Raw genomic sequence first — 26,208 nt, 5'->3', positions numbered from 1 at the left:
GCTAAGACATGTCATTATTCGTTTCGAGGTAGAATTATGCCATAATCAAAGATTAGGGTTGAATGGAGATGCAAGAAATCGACCTACATGTCTTGCGAATCTCGAGTCCCTACATTTAGCTTTTATGCATTTATACATATTTTGCTAAAATTCAATTATTTTGATAATCTAAATACTTAAAACATGACACGTCAAACTTAATAGTTAATTCCGATTTAACGCCATTAAGTCTATATCAATTAAAAATAATTAAAAACAGAAGAAAAAGCTTTTCAGCCGTAAAACCAACTAAAGCTTATTCACCATCTGCATAAAAATATTGCATCTCTGCAGTCTGAAATTATCTGCAATTCAGTGAGCGAAAACTCTACTGTCAATTTAACTTGAACGAGCCCTACCTTATCAAAGTATGTAAACTATTAACAAGTAGAAGGTGGGGTTGATTGGGTGATAGGTGCTGTCGGGGAGGAGCGGCTGTTAACTTGGAGTTAACTTAACTATTAAAAGGTTGAGATGCGCAATGCATGTAAATGCACGAAAGCTAAATGCAGAGACCATAACAAGTAGCCGGTATTTTAAGCTTTCATATTATTGATAAGGAGGGAAGACGGAATGAACAAAGTACGTCAAGTACACGAACAAATATTCATACTCACTTGAGCTACAAAGTCGCATTTCACAAATAAAAGCAATGGGTCATAAGCTAAATACGAAGCTGACATTTATGGAATATACTGCTCAGTAACTGTAATGCCAAATAATATCTTTAGATATATACAATTACAATGACAAGTTGTTGATTTTGTCCCGCTAGTAATAAGACTGTATATGGTAACCTACTTTATATTCTGTTTTGTATAGCAATGAGTAGCACCAAAAGGATGGGAGAAACAAGAAAAATGATATATGGTAGAGTTTGATTCAGTGTACCTACTTCGACTTCATCCTCTTTTAGCACGTAGTCCGATTTGTTTTCAATGAAAGCTTCAAAATAATTCTGGAAGCCAGTGTTCTTCAAAGGTGAGTTCTTTGTAAGCCTCAACATTTCCATGGCCTGGCAGATGAACAAGTTCCATATAACTTATGATGGAAATGAAAGCAACAATCCAGCAATATGCACACGAAATGGTCACTTTGAAATGTGAAAAAACTATTTGTAAGAATCCCCATAAGATATAGGCTACTATTTCAAACTGGCATTTGAATCTTAGGACATGGAATAACTCTAACATGTACAGAAAACGCATGCCTACAATATAGGTATCATATCAGGTGTCAAAGTCATAGTTGCTCAACCTTTTTTTTTTAAGGATTGAATGCTTAGTTTGAAGAATAGAGCGCTTTGGAGCTTTGTCTTGTAATTATAGGTGCTAGATGAATGACAGATCAAATTATAGTTACCTGAAAGCTGAACACAAATTGCCTCGCCTTCTTACTTACTCTAGGAGTTGGGTGGGACTGAAGCTTCTCGTACATAACTTGAGCTTCCTTTGACCTACCAACCACAATTACTGTTTAAAACCCTTAGGTATTTTGGTATGAAAAGCTAACAATACTCAGAAACTCCCCATCTTTACGTAGGATGTGCCAAGTTCATACCCAAATGAATAATTATAACCAAAACATGGTCTATGTTATACAGGAAGGCCTTGTTTACCAATAATATGACACAGAATAAGGTAGTAATGAACGGTCAAGAAGTCATGTACCCACTCCAAATAGCTGCATCGTTTACCTCTATCTGGTCAACGATGCTCTCCTTTTATTAATTTCTCTTTTCTTCTTATGCTTTTGATTCATTTCTAAACAACTGCTTAATTCTCACCATTGTTAATTTGAGAACCTTGGCAGCAGTAATATTCATGGTTACTAGAGCAAAGAAATTTCAAATTTCCAAATCAAGCAAGTAAATTCCTCACAAACACCAAATCGTTAGCGTTTGAAGAATTATTACTCCCAAACAAGTTGAATAAACCTAGAAATGATACATCATCATACTTCATAGAGCATTTAAACATCCAAAAATGGAAACACGGACAAAGACACAAGAATAATTCCATACTAAGATGCAAGCTTATGATTTCGATACCAAAAATGCCTTGAAACTTTATAAAAGCTGACCGAAAATACAAAATTTTCAACTTTTTTAGAAAGAAAACCAACTTATTGTGTAGTAAACTCTCCCGTGAGTGATTGGACTCTCAAAATAAAGAAATATACCTGCTGAGGGAGTCCAGACAAATGGACCATTGTAAAGCAGCCAACCCATGAAGCTCACTCTGTGAAAACAATTTTTGCATGAAAAATGCACTGATATAAAGAACAATCAGTTATTCATTGTCCAGAAACAACAAAAGGAAAGAGAAAATTGGAGAAGGGGGTGGGGTGGGTATAAAAATGTGTACGCATACTGCCAAAGTTTAATGGAAGTGATGAAAACTGATTTATTATCCTTGATTATTAACTGCATCACTGGCTAAAAGTTAGCGATTTTGGATAGAAGATTTAGGATCATTGTTGTTTGTTAATGATAAAGAACGTGGTTTTTTTAACACAAGTAGTGTATCATTTATGCATGGTACAAAATACTCATTGTCCAAATATGTTTGCAGCAAATTTTTTAATTTATTTTTTATATATGCAATCAGCTCAGATAATTTACAGCAGCATTACCTTGAATGGTAACTTATCCATAACCTTCTGATAATAGATTAATGCTTCCTTAAGCTCTCCAACATTCATCAATGAGTCGCCATCCTTTAACGCCTGCATTTAGAATTATTAATTTGAGGAAATGACAATGTAGTATTGGATACATTAATATGAGATGAATTAAAGATTGTGAAGAGCAAAATATCAATATTTGGCATAAATGAACAATTTTGGACCAACCTGGGACCTTGCCTGATTGGGGTGGTCAATAATGGGATGTATTGCAGCTGTACTAGCCCAAGAGTCTGTTTTGTTTCTAACGGAAAACCTATAAGTCATAAATTCTTAATGTATTCTACTACTAAGGTGTCCATAAATCACGGAATCCTAAGATCATTAGAAGAATGTATGTACAGGCTTGGAATCAACTAATCATTTATTATTTCACAGAAATTTAATGATAGATATATCCCTTCAATTCCTACATCGGTCAATACCAATTGAAATCTGGAGGTATTTGAACCTGAAACCCAGTATCTATGTTCCTTTTATAGAGACTAGAGAGCCATCACTTTATTTTTTATTCTTTACAAATAGTTTTACTGGACTCGTGAACAATTCCAACATCTAGTTTAGTTCAGCTCTAGACCAGTGGCATTACATACAACACCAAACCTATCATCACTAGACTGGGACTTTTAACTTAATTCTAAAACCACTGGAGATGCCCAAGGGATTGATGTCAAGCTATGAAGAAATGGAAATATATACAAGTAGAAAAGGAAATATATCAATAGAAGCAAACCTTCTCACATTCAGCTCTTAGCTTTGGATCAATATTCAACCCCATTTTACTCTTGTAAGCAGCTACTAATTGTCTTGTGCGTGCTTCTTTAGCTGCTTTTTCTTCAGCTGTTTCCAGCACTTGCCCTGGGCGTATAACTCTTCCACCTCCAAACTGAACAGAGAAGAAAACCCTATTAGAGAAAGTACATTCTCAAGCTGTTCCCCCAAACACTGAAATACAGTAACAGCAGCTGTATCACTACTACAGTAAAAGCATCTCCAATGGGATATGCAAAATGCCTTGAAATGGACACTTCACATCTTTTCTTTGCTGGAAAATTCTCCAATGGAGGAATGTAAATTATCCATCTTCGACAGAAGATGTAAATAAAAACATAAATTTACATTCTTTTTTACATCTTTTGGTGATGGGTCCCACTAATCAAAGAGAGAAAATTGCATGGGACCTCAAATTTACATCTCACCGATTGAAGTAGAACTTTCATTTACATCTGCCGGAAATATGGTTTTTGCATCTCAAATTTACATTTTCCCATTTGAGATGCCCTAATACTTCCAATTTGAAAACTACACTATAATTGGACATCTCACTGTGCAGAAGTTTATCATAGTGAATGCATTGACGGTGATAGCATTTAAAAATGTAGAGTTTCAGGAAAGAAACCATTTGGCTTGGTTCAAATTAATACAAAAAAATCTTCCAAAATCATATAATCGAAAAACCTAACAACAAGCACCTAGACCACACATACTCATCCCTCACCCCCAGCATGTGGCAGTGGAGACCAAATTAAGCCCCAAAAAACAACTATACATACAAGAAATGCCATATGCCAACTATGTATCAAGCAGACTTGTGTAACACCATTTCTGAGATCAACTGTCATATACCGTTTTGGAAATGTCGTTCGGTCTAGGAAATACTCCCCACGAAGAAACTTTTGGCTTGTACAGGTCTGGATTATCTCCTTGAGTCTGCTCTGTCTGCCGCGGCCCTGCATCGAAATTTCTAGTGTCCCCTGCTATAAACTCGACATCAGGAGAGCCCCCTTCTGGAATATAGTCCGATATTGGAACTAACCCAGCGGGCAGTCCTCTGCCCTCCTTCTTATCCGCAAAGCCGAGTCCCACAAAATCAATGCTTGAAACTGACAATTTCGCCTTCTTTTCCACTAACTCTTTCCCCGAATTTCCGCCAGCACTTCCCTTCAAACCTAAACAATTCAAACACTAATTTTTACCCCACACTATAAACTACATATGTCATTCTTCAGTATAACCTTCAATGGCATTTCATAATTGGTACCGCCTTCGAAAACTCCAGAGGATTGCTCAGAAAAATGACAGAAAAGCGAAAAACTTAGAATTTGAAAAGATTACCTGAAATTGTGCCTTTGTTCTCCCCAGCATTAATGTCACCACCACCCACAGCGCCTTTACTCTTCTTATACTCTTTAGCTTTCTCCATTGCAATCTTAACCGAAGCAGGCAGTTCTTTCTCCCCACCATCCGAACCCGAACCCGAACCCGCACCCGTCCCACCATTTCCAGCAATTCCACCACTATCCTCAGCAGGGTTTTTCTCAATTTTCGAATTCTTGTTCATCTGCACCGACTTCTTGTAAGCCTTGGCGTTCTCCAATGCGAGCTTGACAGGGTCAACGGGACCCGGCTCGGCTTCCGGCGTCGTTTCGGGTGAATTTGGCGAGGTGGGTTGTGAAGATTCAGCGTTGGGTGGGTTCAGGGAGAAGGAGAATTTGAATGGTTTTGAAGAGTGGGGTTTGTTAGGGTTTATGGAGAGGAAGAGAGTGGGTTTGGTGGAAGGGATGGTGCTGAGGGAAGAGAACAATGAAGGTTGAAGGGAAGCCATGAAGGATATTTTCTCAAGTTTCTGAGGTTGGAATGGTTAAGTGGCCATGGAGGACAAAGGGAAAGAGGTTCTGGTTTTTCAGTTGTAATATCTTTTAACATTACGTTTAGTTAAAGAAATTTAAGATTATTAAGAAATTTTAAAATGATAGAAATTAAAATAATGAAATTTATTCTATAAAATTTGTGAATTTTCTTGTTCGAGTAATTTAAAAGAACAATGAAATTGAATATAAAATTTGTTGTTTTTAAACTCTCAATCATAGAAATTAGGAAATGACATCTATTTACATGAAATTTAAACTTGAGAATTTAAGTTCTCAAATTTCAATTTTTTTTTATACGAAAATTCTAAATTTCTATATTTATAAATTCAAATAAAAAAATTGACGCATATCAATTTATAAATTATAACTTTAATTTAAATTTTAAGTTTATTTCATTTATCCAAACAGTATGTAAGATTTTTTATAATCCACGTGGCACTGATTAGAGTTGTGAGCTCCACTTAAGCGCCACATTTGACAGAAGTCATGGCGAAATTAATGTGCTGATATGAGTTTTGACATAATTAAACAACAAAGACGACATGATGCGTGAAGTACAACGCAAGGACCGAATTGATCATATATTAACATAAACGATGGAAATAAGGACTTTTGAAAGGAAAGGGGTCCTTGTAGCCTGTAGGAGAGGATCCTTTTCCTAGAGATCTTAAAAGATTTCGTAATTTTATCCGTTCATCGTACATCGTGTGGTCAAAAATTATTTTAAAATTTAAAATTAAATATAAATAGTATTTAACGAAAACAGACCGTACGATATATGATGAACGAGTAAAATTACAAAATCCTTAAGATCCCTAGAAAGGATCCTTTTCCCTTTTGAAAATATTAGAATCATTTGTGATAAAAACTAAATAATAATACTACTAAACCAACACAATCGCTTACACTCTCAAATAGCGGGGAGGTCTACCATTATATTTGGATTATATTAGTGAGTGTATCAGCTAACGGCAATTTTGTACATCCAAATATCGTTGCTAATGTTCAAATTAATGATTAATTACATGGTTGCTCAAAAGAACTGTATGTTGCCCACAATATGCAGAACCTTGCCTTATGATACCAATTCAATTTCAATAGCACGATGGACGATTCAACTTAGTTTACAAATAAGAGTAAAAGATGATAACGGATTAGGCGAATCGAAGTATACATAAAACTTGGTCGTTGTACTACAATAGTAGTCTTACTCTTTAAACCCGCACAAGGCGGTTAGAAAGAACCAAGATCCAAAGATGAGCCATCAACTACAAAGTAGAGAACTTTCTTTCCACTCAAGGCGATTATAAAAGCCTAAGTCCCCAATAAAACGACCATGTCCCCTATCTCCGAAATCGATTAAATAATGAAGAGCAATAATTGATTAACATCTAAACGTTCGTAATGAAAGTTGATGTTTTTCCAGATTCCGGCAATCTGGATCCATGTCCAATCTTTTCCAACCAAATACAACTGAAAGTCCCGGCAGGCCAGGAATGATGAAAGGAAAATGATTTCCACACTCCCTTTTTCTTCCCCCGCACTCCTCATTTATTTTTGTTGGAGAACAATTTAGAAACAATAAAATAACAGAAATACAAAACCGAAATATTTATACTTTATTATTCAAAAATACTTGTAATACGGAATGCAATTATGTTATAGTAACAAAAAATTAAAATGATACTAACTTGAATGAATTGAAGGTAGAGGCTAGCGCAAACGTTATGTCCTTCGAACAATATTTTCGTCCCACTCGTGTGCTTGTGGTTCTACAACATCTGCTCGACCAGAATACAACTACCTAATTCTACAACCCACACTGGATTATAGAATTCTAGCGAATTGCTTTGTGTGTTTACTCTCTGGAAATTTTGTACGGAAGACAAGGGGGAAGAAAAAGATGATTTTTGATGGAACTGAGGACTCCAGTTATATAGGCTCTTTCATACCTCCAGTTATATAGGCTCTTTCATACCTCTTCAAACACTTTTTGGATGTATCTAAAGCTATACAACTCTTTCCAAAGAGTTGTGTATATTAATCAAAACGTTTTTAATTAATTTAATTAAAAACATAATTTGAAATTAAAATTAATTAATCAGATTAATTAATATTAATATTATAGTATAATCATCAAACCTAATCCACACGACCATAAGGCCTAAGCCTTCAATCTATTTCCAAATGGTCCAAATTCTAATTACTAAGAAAAAGGAATAAGCCTATATAAAGGCTAGTGAAAAAATACTATTGATCAATGTGGGACAAGAGAATCTCAAACTCTTAAAATTTTTCTCCCAGCCACTTGATTGAATAATCAAGGGGGTGTCAATGGACAAAAACAAAAGGAATGCATCAGGAGGATATGGAAGTGTGGAAATCATTTTCCATGAAAAATGCTCCAAACATGCTAGTGGTAATAAAGCATCAACCCAGGTAACTCTACTCATCATCTAAAGACTCTGAATGAGTGATTTACAGCAGTGAAGCCCCCATCAACCATGAGATTATCGCCACTTATATACTTGGACTCATCACTTGCCAAGAACAGCACAGCATTAGCTACATCATCAACTGTCAACTCCACTCCTTGCAAGTTGGCGTTATTCCCTACAAAAGTACGGAAACCTGTCCAGGCATCTTCGGTTCTTTCTTCCTCAGGCAAGTGAGCCAATGCCAAATTCGTCGCAACTGCATAAGGAGAAACGCAGTTAACGCGTATCCCATGATTCCCAAGCTCAGCTGCAACGTTTTTCGTAAGCCCCAATACAGCATGCTTGGACCCTGTGTACGCATGTGGTCCTAGGCCTGCTACAACACTTGCAACACTGGAAAGAGAAACTATACTGCCCTTTTTCCGGGGGATCATTGCCCTGGCTGCGTGCTTCATTCCGAGGAAGACTCCCTTTACATTAATATCAAACACCTTCTGAAACTCAGACAAGTCTGCATCACGGATGTCGGGACAAGGTGAACCTGACACCCCAGCATTGTTGACCAAGATATCCAGTGAGCCATATTTATTGACCGTGAAATCAACTGCATGGCTAACATCATCCTCCACTGTGACATCACAATGGAGATAACAAATGTTTGGATCACCGTGGAGGGATTCACACACTTGCAAGCCCAGGTTGTCCTGCACATCGACTAAACAAACTTTTGCACCGTGCTTGCGGAACAGGCGCACAATGCTTTCTCCAATACCAGTGGCTCCGCCGGTCACCAATGCCACTTTCCCTACTAACCTGAGGAGAAGGGAAAGAACCGAGCATCCATAAGGGAAACAGGAATTAAAACACGCACTTCTCCAGAAAGTTTCACAACTCCACACTACAAGAGCACACGCACACAATCATTTTGAAGATGACAATCTAGTAATCTACTGTTTGATTTCGTAACACCAATTTGGATTTATTGAGAAAAAAAGATAGTCCGAACGGGCAGGTCACTTCGAAGACATCGATGAAAAGTGGCAACAACACATCTAATTTCGAGATTCAGATGAATAAAGATTCCGATATTTTTTCCTTTGTCAAACAATAAATTTGTTAGATTAGAAAGCCGAAGGGGATCGAACTACGCCCCATGCAAAGGCAACTCCACCACTGTGGTAAATGGCCACTCTCTAAAGATTCCGATATTTTAGTTGAACACAAAATCTTGAGAATTTCAAGCATGTGATATAAACTGGAATGTTTGGTCGTTAAATCGTTAAATCTTTAGTATAAATTTCTCATTTGTAGTTATCATTGTGGGAAAGGGCAAAAAATAAAATAAAATAAAATAAATAAATAAAAGGAAAAGTAAAAACAAAAAGTGGTTCATGAAACTCACACGTTTAAAAACTCCAGATTAGTTCAACTTCAACATGAACGCAATCTGCCAACCCAGAAAATAAAACCCACTAATTAAGTGAAATAACCAACACAATTTACTACTAAATAATCTGAAGGCATGCCAAAAGAGTGGAGCAAACTGTAAACTCCACAAGGAAAATCAACACAAATGATTTTCCGCCGTTAGATTCAATACCCAGATATTCACATGCACGATGAAAGCAAAGCTAAACCATGCACTTGCAGATTTAACACAACCCAGAAAAGCGACGAACAAAAAAAGCAGAAAAAACAGAAACGGGTGGTGAGGAACGTAGAAGAGGAAGAGAGGTGAGAGTTTGTTTGTTACCTCTGGAAGCTTGGAAGCGAACCCACATGTTCAGTTATGGTGGTGGACATTCCTCACCTCTTCTGATTTGCTCTATGTATTGTTTGACTTTGTCTGATTTTATTGTTTATGCTTCTCTGTCTCTTTTGGAATTGTATTCCGGATCTATGTTGTGAGACGTCTTAATCGTTATCGTACGTTATGTGTGGTTAGAAATTATTTTAAATTTATTTATTTAAAATTAAATATAAATAATACTAACAAAAATTAACAGAATGATATTCTATAAATAACCCCACCTATTGGGTGGCACAATTCAAAATCTTCAAAATCTTCTCAAGTCCATGCAAATTACCCCCACCTATTGGACTTGCTTGAATGTCTGACAACTAATGCACAAACTCCAATAAACCTTCATCGTCATTGAATATCATCAATATTTATTAAAATCCATTATAAATTTCGAACATTTAAGTTTTTTATGAATCTTTTTCTCTAATTTCAACAAAAGAAGAATGAGTTGATATAATCACCTCATTTCAAATTTTCGTAATTTCCATAAAAGCAATCAATATGTCTACTAACAATTTCACATATTCGATATTTTAAACAAATACATGTAATGCAAATATTGTTGGCAGATTATTATTATTATTTTTTGATGAATATTGAGAAGTTGGAACCGACTCTGAAAACAGAGCCAAGATTCAAAAACGAATTTTCCCCAAAAACCTCAGCTCTTCGTAAAACCCCATCCCAAAGCCCTAATTTGGGTTCCGGACAAGGGAGCGAGTGCCAATGCCCAAGGTGTACGGAACAGGGCCGTACGATTTCAAGCGCCACCATGTCGCCGAGTACCCGGTCGAGGCCAAGCCCGGTTCGGCGCTTCCTAGCTCGATAACGCTGTTGGATATTCAGCGGGACCGGCTCACGATGATTGCCGCCGATAATTGGTCCAAAACCGTTGACGCCTCGCAGCCCAAGAAGCCCTTCGACCCGGAGCTAGTGAAGGAGATTTATCGGACGGAGTTGTCAGTTGGAGAGGGTCAGAGAAGGGCCGTCCCGTCACAGAGGGTAATGATTTTGGAGGTCGGTCAGTACTTGGAGAACTATCTGTGGCCAAATTTCGACCCCGAAACCGCAACCTTCGAGCACGTTATGTCCATGATTCTCATTGTCAATGAGAAGGTATTGTGTATTCGAATTGTAATTTGATGTTTCTGTTCTGAATTAGGGTATCTTGGGTTGCTAAAATATTGTTGGGCTAGAAACTAATCCCAGTAGTTATTTTTTGGGGTTAGATAGTGGAACGATTCTTTCAATTTTCTGGTAGTCAGTCCCCAAAAGTTGGTCCTGAACTTTGAAATTATTGGTATGTAGCATTTATGAACTGGTTTAATGGTTCTGCATTTCTTGCTTATATTGCAATTAACAATTATGATTGAACTTGTGTATCCCAACTTTGGACTTGCAGTTTCGAGAGAATGTGGCAGCTTGGACGTGCTTTTATGACCGGAAAGATGTGTTCAAAGGATTCCTTGAGAGGCTTCTTCAGCTTAAATCAGTTTGTGCTCATTTTATCGGATTACCATATTTCCTCATGCAGTTTCATGGTTGGTCAAGGATGGCAGTGCCGATCAAAGAGTTTAAGATCAGTGAGGTAAAACAGCCAAATATTGGAGAAGTCAAGCCAGCTGCTGTGACAGCAGAAGTTACTTTTAGCATTTCTAGTTATAGAGGACAAATGAGATCAGAATGGAATGCTCTTAAAGAGCATGATGTCCTGTTTTTACTTTCTATTCACCCATCCTTTGAGCCTCTAAGTACAGAAGAGGATGGCAAGGCGAGTGTGCCACAGAGGCTTGGTCTTCAATATGTACGGGGTTGTGAAATCATTGAGATTCGTGATGAAGAGGGAACTCTAATGAACGATTTTACTGGAAGAATTAAACATGATGAGTGGAAGCCTCCAAAAGGAGAACTGAGAACTGTGACTGTTGCTTTAGATACAGCACAATACCACATGGACGTCAGCAACATTGCCGCAAAAGGCGCAGAAGATGTTTATGGGACATTCAATATACTGATGAGGAGAAAGCCTAAGGAAAATAACTTTAGAGATCTTATGTATGAATATTGTATTGTTCCTGACTGGTTGCACAACATTTTTCTGGGGTATGGTAATCCTTCTGCCGCACAATGGACTAATATGCCAGATCTTTTGGAAACTGTAGATTTTAAAGATACTTTCCTGGATGCAGACCATTTGAAAGAATGTTTTCCAGATGATCAGGTTTGCCTATATAATGTCTTTATTACTGATGTCTGGAACTTTTTGTTTGTCTGTTTGTTAGCATCTTGGAGGGTGATCTGACTGATGACTTTCTTGTTTACATGTTCATTGTTTAGGTTTGTTTTACTAGTCCAGATGGCACAGAAAACTTGAATCCAAGTCCCCCTTTTCGAATAAAGCTTCCCAAGACGATCAGAAGCAGCACCAATGCTCTTCCAGGGAATAAGAAATCTATTATTGTTTCTATGAGTCATGTCCCCATGGAGAATTCCGATGATAAGAAAGAAAAAATTGTTGTTGAAGCATACACACCTCCTGACTCAGGTCCGTATCCCCAAGATCAACCAAGGAAGAACACCGTTAAATTTACACCCACTCAGGTAGTTATTCCTTCATTTGCCTCATTTGCCTGTTTGTGAGATGTGATTTTTTTGCTTATGTATTGTGAGGCTAAATTTTTATAATCATGTACAGTGTTTTCTTTTATTGCAATATACCAACTTGTAAAATTGACATAAGACCCTTGGATGAATTAGAAACCAATAATAAGAAACTATGTTATTAAGGTATAGGTGATTAAGCTTCTCTACAGTTTTTAGTGATTCTCTATAAATCATGTAATAGTACCATATTAGTAATACAAAATAGGAATTTGTAGGTTGTTCTACTTTTAGATATTTTAAACATCTTTTAGTTACTTGTGAAGTTATGATGGATAGTTAAAGTAACAAACTTTGAATTAGGAATCATCGTTTGTGCCATTTAGACTCTGTTTTAATAATTTCTAATCGTCCTTCTTGTGTAGGTTGGAGCAATCATCTCAGGTATTCAGCCAGGACTAACAATGGTCGTGGGTCCACCTGGTACTGGAAAAACTGATACAGCTGTCCAAATTCTGAACGTTCTCTATCATAATTGTCCGTCTCAGAGAACATTGATAATTACTCATTCGTACCAGGCTCTAAATGACTTTTTCTGAGAAGATTATGCAGGTTCAGTTTTCTATCGGTTAGGGTGTTCAATCCTGCTTATAGCTATTTTCTATGTTGTCATAATTTTTTAATATTTCCCTGTATGCGATTTTAGAGGGATGTTCCTGCACGCTATCTTCTTCGACTTGGGCAAGGAGAGCAAGAGCTAGCAACTGATCAGGACTTCAGCCGACAAGGCCGTGTCAATGCCATGCTTGTGCGGCACTTAGAGTTGCTAAGTGAAGTGGAGAGGCTGCCTAGATCACTCAAGTTGCCTGAGGATGTAGGTTATACATGTGAAACTGCTGGGTACTTTTGGTTGCTTCATGTATACTCGCATTGGGAGCAATTCCTCGCTGCTTGTAAGGAGAATAAAGATAAAATATCATTTGTCAAAGATCGTTTTCCCTTCAAGGAGTTCTTCTCCAACACACCGAAACCAGTCTTTACTGGTGAGTCATTTGAGAAAGATATGTGGGCAGCTAAGGGTTGCTTCCGTCATCTGAAGACCATGTTTCAAGAGCTTGAAGAGTGTAGGGCATTTGAGTTACTGAAGTCTACTGCTAATCGTGCAAATTACCTGATGACCAAGCAGGCAAAGATAGTTGCCATGACATGCACTCATGCAGCTCTAAAGAGAAAGGACTTCCTTGAGTTAGGTTTCAAGTATGACAACTTGCTCATGGAAGAAAGTGCTCAAATTTTGGAGATTGAAACTTTCATACCAATGTTGCTCCAGAGGCAGGAAGATGGTTATGCTCGGCTTAAATGCTGCATCCTGATTGGTGATCATCACCAGTTGCCTCCTGTTGTTAAGAATATAGCATTCCAAAAATACAGCCACATGGATCAGAGTCTCTTTACGAGGTTTGTCCGTTTGGGCATTCCTTATATTGAACTCAATGCCCAGGGTAGAGCCAGGCCAAGTATAGCCAAACTGTACAACTGGAGGAACAGAGATCTGGGTGACCTTCCATATGTAAAGGAGGGTGCCATATTCCATAGAGCAAATTCTGGATTCTCCTATGAATATCAGTTGGTGGATGTGCCAGATTACCATGGCAGAGGTGAGTCTACACCTTCACCTTATTTCTTCCAAAATGTGGGGGAAGCAGAATATGTGGTCAGTGTCTATATCTATATGCGTCTACTTGGGTACCCTGCAAGCAAAATCTCCATATTGACCACTTACAATGGCCAGAAGCTTTTAATCCGCGATGTTATCAACAGACGATGTGCTCCTTATGACTTCGTAGGCCTTCCCAGCAAGGTAAGAATAAGATCACCACTATACTTCACAATTTGCAGATGTCTCTGACCTTTAAAATGGGTTAGAATACGAATGTATCAAAGTAAACATCAGGCACACTAATGAAATACAAACGTAATAGATGTTAAACAAATAAGAATCGAACAGTCCATTTGTGAAATCTAAAGGCCTGTCAGCAAGTTGGTGTCTCTGTAGGCTAGTTTAGTTCTTGTTAATCCCTCAGAAAAAATGACCAGGAACCTGGAAGGTGTCTTTATACAGTATTGTTAAGGCATTTTGGGCTCTCTGACAGTTCTCTGTCAGAGATAAGTTTCATTCATCCTTACCCATTAGCTCTGCTGACATTACAATTTAACGCTTTGTGATTGCTTTAGTAAACTACTGTCTCTGTTGACCTTTGTGATCCCATTGGTAAAATAACGTTTTTATTGTGCACTGTTATCAGGTTACAACAGTTGATAAATTTCAAGGTCAGCAAAATGATTTTATACTGCTATCTCTTGTGCGTACTCGCATTGTGGGTCACCTTCGTGATGTTAGAAGATTGATTGTTGCAATGTCTCGTGCCCGACTGGGTCTTTATGTGTTTTGCCGTCGTTCTTTGTTTGAGCAATGCTATGAACTTCAGCCTACATTTCAACGTCTACTTGACCACCTTGCTCTTAATTTGAACGAGATTACATCAAACACTGAGCGTCACGTTGAAGAAACTGGTCCTATTCATCTTGTCAGCAGTGTTGATGAGATGATTGGTATCTACCAGCAGCTTTATGAGGTATGCTTTCCTGTCGTGCATTCAATTTTCCTTCTAGTCATATTTTGATTTAAGGAGTTAGATGGTGAGCGTGTAAAAATATCTTGAGCAGTGGAGTGCCCCTTGGATCTGCATAAGTGTATCATCCATAACTATGAATTTCCGATCCCATGCAATTAAAATCAAGTTTCTACAGTACAAACCTCAATTTGACTGAGTTGGTCTCCTAATAGGAGAATACTAGTGAGATCTAAAGGTTTCTAAGCCTTCACTTTCATGTGTATTCATTATTCTGGGGGGTCATCTTCCTATATCTGATGCCCTTAAATTACTTACCCTCCACAATTTAAAATATATTTATTTAAACGTTTCTAAGCCTTCAATTTTGTATGTAGTCATTATAATTTTAAATTTTAACAAATTAACTGCCATAACCATGCTATTTCTGATTTGTGTAACCATGTTATTTCTGATTTGTGTTCAGCAGATTTAACCCAAAAAGGAATTTTGTTATTTTTTGTCAGGTAAAGTTCCATCTGTACATGCCTTATTCAGGTCGAGTAGATGAAATCCTTCCGATGGATACAGATGGGCACCATCCCATGAATACAGATATGGCTTTAACTTCTGATGGGGCACCAACAGATGATGGCCAGCATGGAAGCAATATGGAAGAAGACACTAAAGGCGATGTTGCCACCAATGGGCAGATCACGGAATCATCATTTGAAAACCAGTCAAATGGGGAGACAGATGCTAAAGCTAGCTTGAATGACATAAATATGCCACCTGTAAGCAATTCTGATGAAACAGAAACGGAAGAGTAGTGCTCAGCAGTAGTTCGATTTGGATTTTCTTTTTGTGTAATTTTCAAATCTGCTAGTATACTCGAGGCAAGTGCAGTCTCTTTCGTTGTAAGGATGCCACTCACGAAGCCGCAATACTACTCAGATTATGCAGCTTTGGTAGCCAGTAAGCCTGCAAGTGATGACTGTAGCTTGTGAGCCAGTGGATGGTTAATGCCTAATCTTTTATACGCCAAAGGCCGCACTTGCGCTGTGCGAGGTTGGTGCTTGTCGGACAGAGAAGTACATCCTGAGATTTGAGAATTCATTTTAGAGCATGTTTTCTGTACAGTGCGAAATGTATGCCGAAACCTATTGGAAGTTTTTGGCTGACCCTTTTTGAAGTAGGTGAAATCCTTCTGTAGCAAACGTCACACCTGTAACCTCGATCAACTTACGATCTATTAGCATGCAAATGAATTAAGATGTAATGTTACGAGATGAACGTCATTAGTTGCTTGATTAACGGTTTGTGTTTTAGTCGCTTGATTACAGGTTGCATTTTCCGGCGGCTGATTTCAGTCATGCCGGTGCCATATGTTCGTTATGGATAAAAAATTCTGTGATGCAATAATTTGGACCACAAACCAAACGCAGGAAACATAAGCCGAAGCACAAACGAAAATATAGAGACACCATACATTCGACATGGTTCACTCCGGACTGGGTTATGTCAACCCAGTTCTACCAAATGGAAGTACGTAGCTGTTCCTATAAGCGGACAGTCGTTGTATGTGTTAAGTTGCGTGAGTGAAAGGGGCAGACGCTTTGGAATGGATGCTAGCTTTGGACGGCGGAAGAGTGGTATATCTCGAATCATCGGATGTGCGTCTTATATCGTTTTTCGTAATGTTGAAATGTTTCTGGATGCAATGTATCTTCAAAATTCAAAACAATTACTTACTAGAAAAATCATATGAATCTGAAAGAAGTATGAAATATCGACTTGCTGATAATGAAGCTAGCGGTGATTTGTAGTCCAGGAAAGAGGCATTTGACAAACTGACTGTGATTTGACTCATATATGTGATGATGAGCCTGATGATGACGATGCATTACCACCTTGATCATTCGCTCTCTCGAAATGGTGAAGGCCAACAAACTCATGCGTCCAGTTGAATGTGGGCTGAGAAAGTAGATGAATGATCATGAGACAAAGAACGACATGCAACGGATCTGCAAAGGTGAACACTTTGAATATCAAACATTTCGAGCAAACTTGGATGCAGGAAGTAGCTGGACTGCAATGTTTGCGCAGATGAAACCTTATTAGTTTGAACCGCTCCTCTAATCGCCCAGTTTTGCGCTTCTCTGCACTCTTGCGTCCCACAACCAAAGCTTTCAGTCTTTCTTCTAGCTTCCTACAGCAGCTCCTGGCTAGCGTGAGGTCAACTTTTAGCCACAATGTCAAGACTTCCTTTTCTTTGTAAATGTTCTTTGAATTTTGTCGAAGGTGGTTTTCTGAAAAAATGTTACTTGTATGAGAAAAAAAACATGTAGACATGGGCAACCTGTAATTGAATAAGTAATGCAAAACTAAATAATCATCTGGTGCATCAATATTCAATACTGAATCAGTTCGAATTTACAATATTCTTCATGAACTTAGTAGACTTTGTTATGACCAGCAGACGGAATTTTTTACTTTTTATTCCAAAAACGATACATTTTAAAAGACAGCTTATATACTTGGGGACGTCAGACCATCTATGAGTACCAGGATTTCACATTGCAAATTGAGTTTACAATTATAGGAAACAAATAGAGGTTTAGCTGTTCTCTGAATCTGGAAGTACCTGGAAGGTGATCTTGCGTTGTTCCAGTCTCCAATATGCATGAAAGGGATGAGGGCTATGGAGGGCCAGTATCGCTCTTTAATACCTGGTTTGCATCTCTCTTCTAGCATTGGAGATCCGTCGACACTAAGCTGCGTAACAGATAGGGGCAGGCCCTCCTTCTCCATGGATGGTAGCTTAGGACATCCCCATATGTCAAGACGCACAAGAGAGGTCAGTAATTGAATGCCAGCGCCGAGTTTCATGAGATTTGGCAAGTTTGAGATGTGGAGTTCAATGAGAGAATTGGGGAGCAGCATCTCCGGGAATTTCTCTAGTGGAAAGGACACCGCATCTGGATCTTCACCATCATCGGACAACACTCTAAGAGAGGTAAGTCTATGCAACCACCACTCCAAGAGTAGCTTACAACTCTTGAGATTATGAATATGAAGTGATATTAGGTTGGGGGGAAAACCCTCTTCTAGAGAGGATGCGAAACTTTCAGAGTAAAAAATTATCAATGACCGCAGAGAGACGAGGTTGTGCATGCCTTTGGGTACGGCTTCCAATTTATTGCAGAGGCCAATCACGATCTCTTTCAAGTTAGAGGTTGGAAAGCCACCTCTTGCCACAGAAACAAGATTTCCACATTCTCGAATCCATAACCTTTGAAGATTAGTAAGGTGGCACAAGCCATCTGGTAAGGATTTAAGATTTGAGCAACCCTTGAGATTAATATCTTCAAGATAAGTGTTATCGTTGAATGTATTACCTATTGATCACTCCAGTTGTTTACTTCCACTTATGAGAAGTTGTTTAAGAGACCTAGGCAGATGGCCTCTGAACGATAAGGATGCCACCGATGGACAATTAATCATGACCAAGTCCTGAAGACAAGATGTCTCCTCATGCATAAATGAAGAAGAAAATGAGGAACCTTCTACCTCTTCGTCCTCGATTAATGATTTCAAATTTTTGCAGCTGGTTATTGATATTCTTCTTAGCTTCGGGGTTAATTGGTGTCTTGCAAAATGTACAAAAGAACTACACTGCCCAACTGATATATTTGTAAGCGAAGGTGGAAAACCAAGCTCTGGGAAAGAAATTACACTTGGACAGTCATACATGTGAAGCTGTTGAAGAGACGTCAGATCATGAACAAACTGAGAGTGTGACGTGCCACGAATAATCAACTTGTGAAGAGAAGTCAGGTATTGCTGTACTATTTTCTCATTTTCCCATGAAGATGTCAGTTCCTCACAATCTCCAATGTCCGGAGATTTCACATTTGCTAATCCTCTCAGGAATCCCCTTGTTTGGAGCTTGAACTCGAAAATGCCAGAGAGCTCAATGGCCTTTAGTAACTCAAACTCACACTCACTTCTATGCACCACCTCTTTGCAACCTCGGATGCTTAATTAGCAAAGTTTTTGATAACTGGCAATTGAAACCACCAATTGCTCACATCCATAAATCACAAGCTTTGATAATAAATCAAGGTTCTCAGGTAAACTACCTTCCAATTTGGGGCAGCTGGAGATGGAAAGCATTTTCAAGCAAGGGAATGCTTTAGTTTGATCACGCTTGCAAGGAGACCATTCTTTCCAATTAAGCATAACTGAAAAGGTAAGGCTGTCCAATAGTGGAAAAGGCAAGTTACCCTCTCCATAGAACTCAATTCCCACATTCTCCACTGCGGACATTCCACTTATAAATAGCTCTTTCAGAGACGGCAATTGTCCAAGTGGTGGCAAGAATTGACACTCATTACAACCTTCTAACCTCACAAGAACCATGTTGGTGAACAGAGGATCCCCCACCCATAGTGGAAATTTCAAACCGCCATAACGCGTGATGGTGAGCACTTGAAGGTTTTGATGAGGTCGTAGACTGTCAAGAACATCTACTTTCATGTCCTTTTTGTCACTCCATTCCAGTACAAGTTCATCAAGCCCGTCCTTATTAACAAACTTGGCTTTCATTGCATCTTGAACATCAAGCACATTCTCCAATCTTGAGAGATGTAATGGCCCTCGAAGTTGCAATAAGCCCCCGATCTCGCTTATTCCCAACCCACTCTCTTTGCCCACCACAAATGTTTGTAGTGTTTGCAGATTAGTCAAACGACCTAGTTCTGTAGGCATTTCTTCCAGTGCAGGCACATTTGAATTGTTCAGATGACGCAAACTGCTTAGATTCCTTAAGTTTGTAAGTAGAGCCTTCAAACGAGAACAATGATCCAAAATCAGTGTTTGTAAGTTGTAAAGAGTGCTTACTGATTCAGGTAAACTTGTCATCTCTGTGTGAGAAGGATCAAGGTACCGTAGGTATTCCATTTTTGGCAACAAATCAAGAGTAACCTTACACGTCAAAAAGTTAAACCTGTTGTGAATAATGTGAATGGCCCATATGAATAATTTGTTACTATTTATGCACAGTATTTTCATTATTTATTTGTGGAAAATTTGTAAAGTGAATAGTGTTTTATTTGCTTATCAAATGGATGAGAGATGAAGAAGAGGTTCACGGAATAGATTGTGAAAGAAGAAAGAGGAAGAGAGAAAAGAGAGGAAGAGGAGAGGAGATAATAGAGAGAATTACTTTTGTATTCCTATTATTCTAATTTATAATGGAAGCACCACTGCTACCTCAAAGACGTACTCCAGTCACACTAACTGTAAAGGAATCTCGTAAATTTTGTGTCTTGTTTTATTTATTCCACTACACACACCATCGATTTTACAACACGTTATCAGTATGAGAAGCTCTCATGTCAGTGGAAAGCATAACGCCATAAATTCGGACAAACAAAGGTACAACAAAACAAGCAAAGGTATGTCCATTTTTTCGTCTCTCCCACCGCACCAGAAGTGCCCTACCGAATTCCAGTGAGAATTGAAATTTACAACGACCTATAGTCGTCACGAGATAAGAAAACTCGTACCTGACAACTGGTTTCCAGAGATCCAGAAGAATCTCATCAGACTTGGAAACCTAGATCGCGTCATTTTCGACGGATCTCAAGAACTCCTATGAATACTCGGTTGTCTGAGATGGTGATGGTAGGACTGACTCCACATAGGCCTCCCTCTCTTGTACCTCCATCAACCCCGCTGTCATCTATGTTCCTGTATAGAGGTTCTTGCTTCGTGATGCCATGTTCTCTGGGCCATGCAAGAAAATTGAAAAAAAAAACACGGCGAGGGGAAATGGTATTCCTTATCTGGCCTCTCCCATGGAAAAAGTAATAATCTATGGGTTTTTGAAGAAAGAAAAATGGGCAAAAACAATGGAATGATGCATCAACACATTTTGAAAAAGTATAAGACAAAATAATAAAATAAAAGGAAAAATAATGGTGCATCAGGCACCATGTGGAAACCAAGGAAGAAAACAAATAAATAAAAAAATAAAAGGCAAAAGATTTTGGAATGATAGCTATGAATGAATAAGAAGAAATAATAAAACAAAAAGGGGATATAAAGGTTGTTGTGAGGGCAACAAATTTCGAACACATCCGTAAGTGGAATTGTCAAACTTCACCAACCACAACATTACAAGCTTTTTACTGCAATTTATTTATGTGAATGGTGTTGGTTTAAAATCCTTTCACAAGTTCTATTTACTTTAAAACAATTTATTTATCATGGACGGTTTTACCGCCTATTGCTTTAAGTTTTGATTTATGTGAATGGTGCTGAATTAAAGCCCTTGTTCTAAGCTTTATTTACTTAAATGCAATTTATTTACTATGACTGGAATTACTGCCTATTGTTTTAATTTATTTATTGTATTTATCTTTTATTACGATGAGTATATATAGGACCTGAAGTTCCTTGATTAGATTAGAACCTGCAGTTTCTTGATCCTCATCATATAAAAATAATTGGACCTGAAGTCCCATTATGCAAAAAGATCGGGCATGAAGTCCCTAGATCCTCAAGATCAAGACATGAAGTTCCTTGATGAGTACCTTAAGTTTGAACAGCCAAAGTGCCATAACTTAATTGCAATAAAAGCCATAAGAGTCTCAGTCTACAGACTATTAAATAAGGACCAGAAGTTCCTTATGTCCATACTCAAAATGGTTTAGCAGAAGTATTTATTAAGCAGATGAAATTGATTACCCGCGCTCTACTAATGAAAATGAAATTGTCAATTTTCTACATGGGGACATGTCATTTTACATGATGCAATATTAATTCGGTTAAGACCTGTTGCCAACCATCAACACTTTTCAGTACAACTCGTGTTTGGGCACAAGCCAAACATTACACATTTACGAGTTTTTGGTTGTGTTATACATGTGCCTGTTGTGCTCCCACAACATACTAAAATAAGGCATCAATACAAACTGAGAATTTATGTTAGATTTGATTCATCGTCTATCATTCAACATTTTGGAACTCTTGACTGGGGATATGTTTACCGCGTGGTTTGCGGATTATCATTTTGATAAGACAATTTTCCCGTCATTAGGGGGAGAAAATAACTTCGTTCCTGAAGAACGATGAGCAAATATCATTCCAGAAGAATGATGAGAAAATACTGTTCCAGAAGAACAAAGAGAATTTGTCTTATTTTGATTTACTAATCGATCAATGAGAAAATGAAGTAAGAATAATTGAATGATGCAAATAAAGTGATGAAATCACATATATTTGCTGCAAATGTGCCTACAAGAATTGATGTCCCTGCTAGACAATATAATGAGGTAGTAAACGATTTATCTGTTGCACGCCTGAAGCATGGCAGACTCTCAGATTCAAAATGTTCAGTCATTCGAAAGAAGAATAATATGGCACTATTGAACTTTTGCATTCCCGAAGTATAACTATTACATGCCTGAAGCATAACAATCACCACATGGATATACGTCCCAAAAAGGACACCGCGGACATGGGAATGTTGATGTCTCATGCATGAAGCATGATAGACTTATAGGTTCCAATGACTCAAATCCCGGAAGTGGAGATTACAATCCAAGTTCTATAACACTCAAGAGGAGATTGTGATCTGCATTCTCTAAATTATGACCATCCTGGAAGAGATAGTGTAATGCCCTTGAAGAGGCAATGGATATTAAAAAAAAAGAAATGAAAAGTTTTTATGCATGCGCATGCACTTGAGAATATGAGATCAAGAACTGATGATAACCAATGGTAATTTTGGTTTCTACAAGTAGCTACTAAATTCATCAATGAGCTATGTTGATATTGAGTCCCATTCTTTTTCTGTCAACAAAATTATTGGCCAAAATGGAGAAAGGCAATTCCATTACAATTTTGTAAGAACGTGGAAAAATAGATCTATATACTTGAATACAATACAAATAGCCAAAGGATGTTGAACCAAGAAGGTTTCATATGGGCATTTGTAATACAGTGAAATACACTCACATGATATGACACAAGGTTATAAACAAGTTCATATGAATGGAGAATTATATACGAAAGGTTATGAGTTGCCCACATCATATCTCCATAAGTAAATCCCTCAAATATATATGGAAGCAAATTGCTCTGTATAAATTCCAAAGAAAAATATGTCGTGAAGTATAGAAAATCTCTGAAGGATTCAAATTGCTTGAAGTAAGCCCTGGAAGGGTGAAGCATAAAATATGTACTTAATACCAATGGATGGTATAATTTGCCTTAGTGAGTACTTTCATTATGATATTGTTGCAACATACTAAAATCTCATGCAAGAGTTGATGATATTAAATTGAAACTCTTGAAGAGTCAAGAAAGATTATAAAGTGTTGAAAGAAATATTGTCTCGAACTATAGATCGAACAATATGCCAACACGAATCTTATCCCTGATGTTTATGATATTAAAGAATCATATGGATTGAAGATTATGAGTTGAATACTCAAATGATTTAGACACTAAGAATGATCATTTATCTTCGTGAGGGTAAAGATAAATTGAAATTTGGTCCAGAAGTACCACATCTTAGTGAAATATATGCTTTATTGTATTTGGCACAATACATTGAATGAAATAAAGCTTATATATTGATATCTCCGAGAAATTACATATATAATCATACATATGAGTTAAAACAAACAAACAAGATGAAGCATTCACAAAGGTTGCTCATGTGAAGCCTTAGTACTCGGCAATACCCCAGAAGGGGAAGGCACTGGAGATTGCTCATGTGACACTCCAGTACTTAGAAAAACACCAAAAGGGGAAGGCATCAGTTGCCTTCGGAATCTAGCAACGAACCTCTGGTGATCACTTTGAATCTGACTTTCGAATTCTTGTAGCTGGTCGAGCTTTCTTTTCATGCTCGTAGAGTAATTATTTGCAAGCACGTGTAACATTCTATTCTCATGCTTGAGGCCTCTGATTTCTTGTTTAAGACTTGCCACCTCAGCCATCAATGATTCAACTTAGTGAGTTCGAGCAAGTAGGCGTTGGCCCATATTGGATATAGAGCCTGCACATTAAACACTGAGAGCCAAAGAGTCTTGAACGGCTGACTCATTAGACCGTTTTGAAAGGATTCTGTTATCCTTTGAAGTGAGAAGATTCCTAGCTACCACAGTAGCGGTTATGTTATTCTTCATTATAGAGTCTCCAACCGTAAGAGGACCATTAAAAGATAAGAAGGATGAGCGCCATATATTATCCTGACGCTGCTATTCTGTATCACTCCTAAGACTCAAATCTAAGCAAATGTTAGATGGGCAAACCATTTTCAGAAATGATGAAGGAAAAATGAGGTCAAATAAAATCTCAGAAGTGCAAGAAAGGGAAAATTTCTACAGGCAACAACTTTATGAGTATACTCTTGAACACAATTGATGTCTCTATAAAAGAAAAGGCAACAGAGCCATTTGTTCAGAGATCGAAGAGGCACAGCTCTCCGAATTTCAAAAGCCAGATTTTCCTGAATAAAGTTCGTTAGCATTTTTTAGACGCAATCTCAGCTTTTTCGAATATCATATGCAACTTTGTCAAGGATCTCTGACAAAGTTGAAAACGCGTAAATTTTACTGTTCTAATTACACTACACTTGCTGACAAGAGTAAAGGCACATCACCACTACTTGCTATTGAAAAATCTCTATATATGTCGACCTTCGTTCACCATAACAAGGCAGACTTACAAGAATACCTAACTCTTCCTCATCTTCGACAATGCATCTTTAACAAAGCATCTCTAAATACTCAGTTTTCTTCCTCTCCGAGAATACCTCTTCAAAACCAGTCACACTAGAGCAAGATTATCTCATATCATCAAGGACGAGAGCAAGAGTATCTCATATCATGTAATCTCCTTGTCCTTTCCTTTGTCCTTGTTCTTACCTGCAAAAATAAGGATAAAGAAAGTAATATGTCGGAACCTCCACTCAAACTTCCAGTAAGGAACCGACTGCTTGGAACATTTCCTGATTGCTTACCTAGAATTGCTCTCGAGTACTCATCTTCAATTGCTGGTGGAACTGGGTCTCAAGTCATCAACACCGCAGAATAATTGGCCCGTTGATGGCTTTTTACACTAAAGCTGCCACGCATGGATGAGTCACCAAGAAGTGAAGGACCTTTCAAATGCAAAATTTGCATTCCACTCCTGCATCAGTGAACAAATACTACAAGAGAAGATGTCACACATGCATGAGGGAAAACCAAGGAAAATACCACTTATACAAGGAGAACAAGTAAGGCAAATGAAAATGATACATTGAAGCATGTAGAGACAAGAGCAACAGACACGTGTTGATTCATCCCCGAGAAAGCCGAAGATCACTTGCCACGTGAAGCTCTTCATGGTCCAATTTCATTCAAGATCAAGCCTAGACGACCCTTGAAGAAATCACAAGTCCGATTCAAGATCAAGTGTCCACCACCCTTGAATCAAATTCAGCTTCAGATAAAAGGAGTAAATTCAGACCTTTGGAGGAAATCAGAAGACCCTCAAGCCCAGTTTAAGAACAAGCCTGTGGAAAGTTAACAACAAGTAAAACGCCTCTTTCGGCAACTCTTCTCGCTAAGAGACTGAAGCAGAAGGATCAATGATCAGCCTAAATAATTTGCAATCAAGGGAAGATACTCATTAGGGGGAGCATCCAAAACAGATCAAGATTTTAACGAGTCAATCAAAGACTTGTGGCCATCCAAAGGGGAGTGTTGTGAATAATGTGGATGACCCACATAAATAATTTGCTACTATTTATGCACAATATTTTCACTATTCATTTGTGGAAAATTTGTAAAGTGAATAGTGTTCTATTTGCTTATAAAATGGATGAGAGATGAAGAACAGGTTCACGGAAGAGATTGTGAAAGAAGAAAGAGGAAGAGAGAAAAGAGAAGAAGAGGAAGAGAGAAAAGAGAGGAAGAGGAGAGGAGATAATAGAGAGAGTTGCTTTTGTACTCCTATTATTTTAATTTATAATGGAAGCACCACCGCTGCCCCGAGGACGTACTCTAGTCACACTGACTGTAGAGGAACCTCGTAAATTTTGTGTCTTATTTTATTTATTCCACTGCACACACTATCGATTTTACAACAAAACCAGCCTTTTGAAAGTTTTAGTGGTAGGAAAGTCCGCAAATATGTGGCTTATTTGAAGGCCTCAAATTTAATAACCCCATCATGCTTACCAAGAATGTATGATGAATGACGGGTCTTCGGAGAACATATATGATCCAGCTTATCCTCCAATCTCAAACATATTTCTCTCAATACTGAACGTGCCAAATCACCAACAAGGTTATGCATTGCATATGTTGAATTGT

At 38.0% G+C, this 26,208-nt stretch overlaps 3 protein-coding genes and 1 pseudogene across 4 annotated transcripts; 1 reads left to right on the top strand and 3 right to left on the bottom strand.

The window, feature by feature from the left end:
- Window positions 1-699: 699 nt before the first annotated feature.
- Window positions 700-5,394, bottom strand: LOC137748269 (uncharacterized). 2 transcript variants are annotated; one of them, XR_011070042.1, is made up of 7 exons: window positions 4,840-5,394; window positions 4,351-4,673; window positions 3,458-3,610; window positions 2,674-2,766; window positions 2,221-2,310; window positions 1,402-1,495; window positions 700-1,054 (listed from the first exon to the last, which is right to left on the bottom strand). XR_011070042.1 is itself a non-coding variant. In XM_068488396.1 (7 exons), the coding sequence occupies exons 1-7, from the start codon at window positions 5,327-5,329 to the stop codon at window positions 842-844; spliced, it is 1,425 nt and encodes a 474-aa protein (XP_068344497.1). In that variant the 5' UTR covers window positions 5,330-5,394; the 3' UTR covers window positions 700-841. The 2 variants fall into 2 exon arrangements, 1 of the variants encoding a protein (XP_068344497.1); XM_068488396.1 differs by having other exon boundaries at window positions 2,221-2,279.
- Window positions 5,395-7,705: 2,311 nt separating this feature from the next.
- LOC137748067 ((+)-borneol dehydrogenase 2-like) lies at window positions 7,706-9,616 on the bottom strand. The gene is made up of 2 exons (XM_068488164.1): window positions 9,567-9,616; window positions 7,706-8,626 (listed from the first exon to the last, which is right to left on the bottom strand). The coding sequence occupies exons 1-2, from the start codon at window positions 9,614-9,616 to the stop codon at window positions 7,828-7,830; spliced, it is 849 nt and encodes a 282-aa protein (XP_068344265.1). The 3' UTR covers window positions 7,706-7,827.
- A 583-nt stretch (window positions 9,617-10,199) lies between these two features.
- Window positions 10,200-15,997, top strand: LOC137748397 (uncharacterized; annotated as a pseudogene).
- A 699-nt stretch (window positions 15,998-16,696) lies between these two features.
- LOC137748066 (disease resistance protein RGA2-like) lies at window positions 16,697-19,792 on the bottom strand. The gene is made up of 3 exons (XM_068488163.1): window positions 18,973-19,792; window positions 17,475-18,195; window positions 16,697-17,189 (listed from the first exon to the last, which is right to left on the bottom strand). The coding sequence occupies exons 1-3, from the start codon at window positions 19,790-19,792 to the stop codon at window positions 16,697-16,699; spliced, it is 2,034 nt and encodes a 677-aa protein (XP_068344264.1).
- Between the last annotated feature and the right edge of the window lie 6,416 nt (window positions 19,793-26,208).

This window comes from Pyrus communis, chromosome 10 (genome assembly GCF_963583255.1).
Source record: "Pyrus communis chromosome 10, drPyrComm1.1, whole genome shotgun sequence".
NCBI classification, from domain to species: domain Eukaryota; kingdom Viridiplantae; phylum Streptophyta; class Magnoliopsida; order Rosales; family Rosaceae; genus Pyrus; species Pyrus communis.
The sequence above is the reverse complement of the archived record's forward strand: the minus strand, read 5'-3'. Positions and strand labels throughout refer to the sequence as shown.